General features: G+C 35.9%; 1 protein-coding gene across 1 annotated transcript in view; it reads right to left on the bottom strand.

Annotated features, from left to right (window-relative positions):
* Positions 1–485: 485 nt before the first annotated feature.
* The window catches only part of F5 (coagulation factor V), a 73,286-nt gene continuing 67,771 nt past the window's right edge, over positions 486–6,000 (bottom strand). The window contains exons 25-26 of the mRNA XM_064594351.1: positions 4,434–4,484; positions 486–721 (exon numbers count right to left, since the gene is read on the bottom strand). Coding sequence (XP_064450421.1) covers positions 4,464–4,484 — 21 coding nt within the window. The 3' untranslated portion in view covers positions 486–721; positions 4,434–4,463. The remainder of the gene's footprint in view (positions 722–4,433; positions 4,485–6,000) is intronic.

The raw sequence follows: 6,000 nt of genomic DNA, 5'->3' as shown, positions 1-6,000 counted from the left end.
GGAACATATAACCTGCCAATGAATCATGAAGAAATAGAAAATCTGAACAGAACAATAATGAGTAAGGAAATTGAAGCAGTAATCAAAAGCCTCCCAACAAAAGGAAGCCCAGGACCACATGGCTTCATGGGTGAATTCTACCAAACAGTTAAGGAAGAATTAATACCAATCCTTTTGAAACTCCTACAAAAAATTAAACAGGATGATACTCTCCCATACTCATTTTATGAGCCCATACCAATGCCAGAGTATGAGCCTTCATGTGAAAGCCAAAGACATGCCAAAAAAGAAAATTACAACCCAATATCCCTGATGAATATAGATGCAAGAATCCTCAACAAAATATTAGCAAACTGAATTTGACAATACGGTATTAAGGCTCAAACACCATGATCAAGTGGGGTTTATCCTTGGGATGCGAAGATATTTCAATGTATGCATTCAGTAAATGTGATATACCACATTAACAAAATGAAGAATCTATATTGTAATATCACTTCAATAGATGTAGTCAAAACATTTAATAAAATTCATCATCTTTTCATGATAAAAACTCTCAACAAGTTAGGTATAGAAGAAAAATACCTCAATATAAAAAGACCATATATGGCAAACCCACAGCTAAACATCATATTCAGTGGAACAAGATCAGGAACAAGACAAGCATGCCCATTCTTCCCTCTTTTATTCGAAATAGCACTGGTAGTCCTGGTCAGGGCAACTAGGCAAGAAAAAGAAATAAGGAACCCAAATCAGAAAGGAGGAAGTAAAATTGTTTCTATTTGCAGATGACATGATGTTATATTAGAAAATCTTAAAGACTACACCAAAACACTATTCTTATAATGTTATATATATATATATATATTTATATATTTATAATAGTTAGAACTAATAAATTCAGTAAAGTTGTAGTATACAAGATCAATATACAAAAATCGGTTGCATTTCTATATACTAACAATGAACTATTGGAAAGAGAAATTAAGAAAATAATCCCACTTACAATAGTATCAAAATAAAATACTTAGGAATAAATTTAACCAAGAAGATTAAATATCTGTACACTGAAAACTATAAAACACTGATGAAAGAAACTGAAGACATAGATAAATGGATAAACATTCCCTACTCATGGATTATAAGAATTTGTATTGTTAAAATGTTCACAGTATCCAAAGTGATCTACAGATTCAGTGCAATCCGTATCAAAGTTCCAACGATATTTTTCACAGAAATAGGGAAAAAATCCTAAAATTCATATGGAACCACAAAAGGACCCAAATATCCAAGCAATCTTGGGAAAGAAGAAGAAAGAAGAGGCATCACACTTACTGATTTCAAGCTACATTACAAAGCTATAGTAATAAAAAACATAGGCTGTTGGCATAAAAAGAGACGTAGATCAATGAACAGAATAGAGTCCAGAAATAAACCTATCCATATATGGTCAATTAATTTTGACAAAGGTGTATTGAAAGGACCCACTAAGGTTTCTTTTCTGGGTTTTATGGCAGTAATTTGTTGTAAATGAAGTCGGAGCACATGTAACAATCATGTTAGTCGTGACCTCTACTCCAGCAGCTTTCAGGTTTTGGTGTAGAAGTCTGTTGACAGTTACTGTAAATTGGCATTTATTATGCTATAAATTCTTTTTCATTGACTTAATCATTTGCCATTTTGCAGCTTATGTTCTGAAATGAAAATATCCTGTGGAGAAAAATAACTATACGTTATGAACTCTATTCAAATAATGGCTTAGAATGGGATCCTGTTCTGGATAAAGGGAATTGAGAATGTAAAAAACAAAACTGTCCTGAGGTGAAAAGTATGCTTTGGCTTAAAAAGGCATATAGTATATTATTTACATCTTTTATCATTATTGCTTATTTCTTGGAATAGAATCATTTCTGGCTTTCTCAAAGCCACATATTAACCAATGGCTGTGTTCTGCATTTTTCTCATTTTAGCCTTTGAGATAATTATCAGACATTCTGCACTTTTTAAAATCTCATTTTATAAAGAATTCTCTTATTGGCTATGTAGAATACCACCTACCAGATAGAATAATTTTTGTACTTATGAACCTGCCATTTTCTTAGAGATGTCTTGTTGAGTAGAATAACACTATGATTTAAAGCTTGCAGTAAAAATGCCAAACCTTGTGGTACCTTGGAACCAGTTTATTCTTTATTGTGCTAGGTAGAAATGTGAAGTAGTTAAAATACCTTATTACATAATTTGCTCATTATATAGATGTCACTTTTGTGTTTTTATTCCATTCTTCATTTTAATTTATCTAGTAGTGATGTTTTATACTTTCTGATCAAACAGGTTCATGGTGAAAATTAAAATTTCAGACTTCTCTTATCCGTAAGATAAGAAATAAAATAAAACTATTACTCTTAAAAAGTAATAGTTAAGTCCTATTTCATAAGTGGTAAAAGTTTAACGTTTGGAAAAATTTTGTTCATCATACTAGTAATTGGGGGAAAAAGGTAAATTATGTCAAAATGAGACATTTAAATTTAAATTAAATTTAATTTAATTTAATTTTAAAATTAGAAATAAAGAGTTAAAAGATATTTCCTTCAGCTAAGTAGTATAACTGGAACTTTTTACTATTAAACATGGCTTTTATAAATGAGTAGTCTAATAATTTTATTCGTTGTCAGTATATAATAGCTTATTAATGTCTTCCTCACCCCAGTATGAATTTTAAATTACAAAAAATTGTCCATCAGCTTTAATTTAAAAATAAATCTAGATATTGAAATAAATTTGATATCTTTTTATAAAAAAAAAATCAAGTCAAAATGGATTAAAGACCCAAACATAAGATCTGAAATTCTAAATCTCCCAGAACATTAACAATGAACTCTTTGACATTGGTCTTGGCAATGACTTTTTTGGATATGACACCAAAAGCATAAACAATTGGGACTAGTTCAAATTAAAAAGTTTCCACAGAAAAAGAAACCATCAACAAAATGAAAACACAACTTACTGAATGGGAGAAGATATTTGCAAAGCACATATCCAATAAGGGATTAATATCCAAAATATATAAGGAACTCATATGACTCAATAGCAAAATAACCCAAATAAAAAATGGGCAAAGGACCTGAATATACATTTTTCTTTTTTTAAAGATTTTATTTATTTGAGAAAGAGAGTGAGAGAGAGAGAGAGCACGAGAGGGGGTAGGGTCAGAAGGAGAAGCAGACTCCCCACTGAACAGGGATCCCGATGCACGACTCGATCCTGGGACTCCAAGATCATGACCTGAGCCAAAAGCAGTCGCTTAACTGACTGAGCCACCCAGGCGCCCCTGAATATACATTTTTCGAAGAAGACATATAAATGGCCAACAGATTTATGAAAAGATACTCAACATCACTAATCATCAAGGAAAAGCAAATCAGAACCATGAAATAGGGCGCCTGGGTGGCTCAGTCGTTAAGCGTCTGCCTTCGGCTCAGGTCATGATCCCAGGGTCCTGGGATCGAGTCCCACATCGGGCTCCCTGCTTGGCAGGAAGCCTGCTTCTCGCTCTCCCACTCCCCCTGCTTGTGTTCCTGCTCTCGCTGTCTCTCTCTGTCAAATAAATAAATAAAATCTTAAAAAAAAAAAACAAAACATGAAATATCACCTCACACCTGGTTAGAATGACTTACCAAAATGACAAGAGAAAACAAATAATGACAAGGATACACACTGTGAGTGGCACTAGCCTCCATGGAAAACAGTATGGTACTTCCTCAAGAAATTAAAAATAAAACTATCATATTATTTAGCAATCCCATTTGTAGACATACATCCAAAGGAAACCAAATCACCAGCTTGAAGAGGTATCTCTATTACCATGTTCATTGCAGCATTATTCTCGATAGTTAAGCTATGGAAGCAACCGAAGTGTACACCAATTGATGAATGAAGAAAATGTGGGGGGCGCCTGGGTGGCTCAGTTGGTTAAGTGACTGCCTTCAGCTCAGGTCATGATCCCAGGGTCCTGGGATTGAGCCCCGCATCGTGCTCCCTGCTCAGCGGAGAGCCTGCTTCTCCCTTTACCTCTGTCTGCTGCTCTGCCTACTTGTGCTCTCTATCTCTGTTAAATAAATAAATGAAAATCTTAAAAAAAAAATGTGGTATACAGGGGTGTCTGGGTGGCTCAGCTGGTTAAGCATCTGACTCTTGATAGAGGCTCAGGTCATGATCTCAAGGTCATGGGATCAAGCCCCAGTTGGGCTCTGCACTTAGCGGGGAGTCTGCTGGAGATCCTCTCCCCCTCTCCTTCTGCCCCACCCCCCTGCTTCTCTCTCTCTCTCTCTTTGGAATAAATAAATAAATCTTAAAAAAAAAGAAAAGAGAAGAAAATATGGTATACACACAATGGAATATTATTATGCCTTAAAAAAAGAAGGAAATCTTACCATTTATGACAATATGAATGAACCTGGAGGTCATATGCCAAGTGAAATAAGCTAGACAAAGAAAGACAAATATTGTGTAGTATCACTGTATGTGGAAGTAAAAAAAAAATCAAAGTCATAAAAGCAGAGAATAGAAGGGTGGTTGCCAGGGGAAGAAATGGGGAGAAGCTAGTAAAAGTGTACAAACTTTCAGTTATAGGATGAATAAGTTCTGAGGATTTAATATATAGCACAGGGACTATAGTTGTTAATACTGTATTGTGTATTTGAAATTTGTTAAGATAGTAGGTCTTAAGCATTCTGATGAAAACAAAACAAAAAAGTAACTGTGAGGTGATGACATATTAATTAACTTGATAATGGGAAACATTTTACAACATATACATATGCCAAATCAACAAGTTGTACACTTAAATATATTATGATTTTACTTGTCACATGTATTTCAATAAAGGTGGAAATAATGAAAGCCAATGTTTTGTGGATGTTTGAAGCTCCTATATACATTCACAGGACTCAGCCCACCCACAGATGCAATAGGTAACTCTGACAGTATCTAAAGATGCTCCCAGTGAATTATACTCCTTGGGATGCACCTGTGACTTGGGTTAACCAAAGTGAGGCTGTGCCAGTTCTGGGCCTAGCTTTCTGCTTCCTAAATTGTGAACACTTGCTTTGAAGAGCCTGAATCACCTTATAAGAAGTCCAGCTCCCCTGTTGGAGACATCCAATGGATAGACCACTTGGAAGCCATGTAAAGAGGAGAGGACCTGAAACCACATGGAGTGTGACAGAGAATCAGCTGTTTCAACATCTCGTTGAGCCTTCTGATGACTCTGGTTAGAGCCATGTCTGACTATAACCTCACTGGGGACCCCAAATGAAGTCAGCCATAAAACCACCCAGCTGAGCCCAGTTAACCCACAGAATCATGAGAGAGAATTAACTTGTTTTAAGCATTAAAGATTTGGAGTGGTTTGTTCTATGGAAGATAGCCTCACCAGTGATTGTTCCACGTGACTTCAAGGAGGCCAGAAAGCTCCCCAGTCTCACAATGTCTATGGGATCATTGAATGCCAAGTTCCCAGGGAAGGGAGTGCGGAAAGGAGAAGTTGTTGAGGAAGGGAGAAGAGGAGGTTGGAGCCATGCAGAGAAGGGCACTGAAGGTGAGCTTCAGAGGCTTGCCAGTCCCAGCAGGAACCGTTGCCTTTGGGCCAATGGTTCCAATGCTGTTTTGCAGGTTTTAGCTTTCTCTTAGGTGAACCTATGTTTTGAAACAGTATACCATTGTGGTGCCAACTAGAATGAAGCCAAGGTTACACGTTCATTTCTTCCGTGGTTATTTTGGTTGTGTTCCATGTCTAAAGACCCTTCACTCAGAACATCAATAAGTAAATCAGTCCCAAGGGAGACCAGGCCAGATTCACAAGTTGGGACGACTGTATCTTTACTCATAGAGGGCCAGAAAAATCATTGTCATATAGGTAAGACAGGGTATTTTAAGCACTCATTATTTCATATGGTATGATTTTTTTTTTCCATGTCAAGAAAAATGAACCATTTAAAA

The sequence above is a fragment of the Mirounga angustirostris genome, unplaced genomic scaffold (assembly GCF_029215605.1).
Source record: "Mirounga angustirostris isolate CCGP_5_RB_7025 unplaced genomic scaffold, mMirAng1.0.hap1 SCAF_6, whole genome shotgun sequence".
Lineage (NCBI taxonomy): Eukaryota > Metazoa > Chordata > Mammalia > Carnivora > Phocidae > Mirounga > Mirounga angustirostris.
The sequence above is the reverse complement of the archived record's forward strand: the minus strand, read 5'-3'. Positions and strand labels throughout refer to the sequence as shown.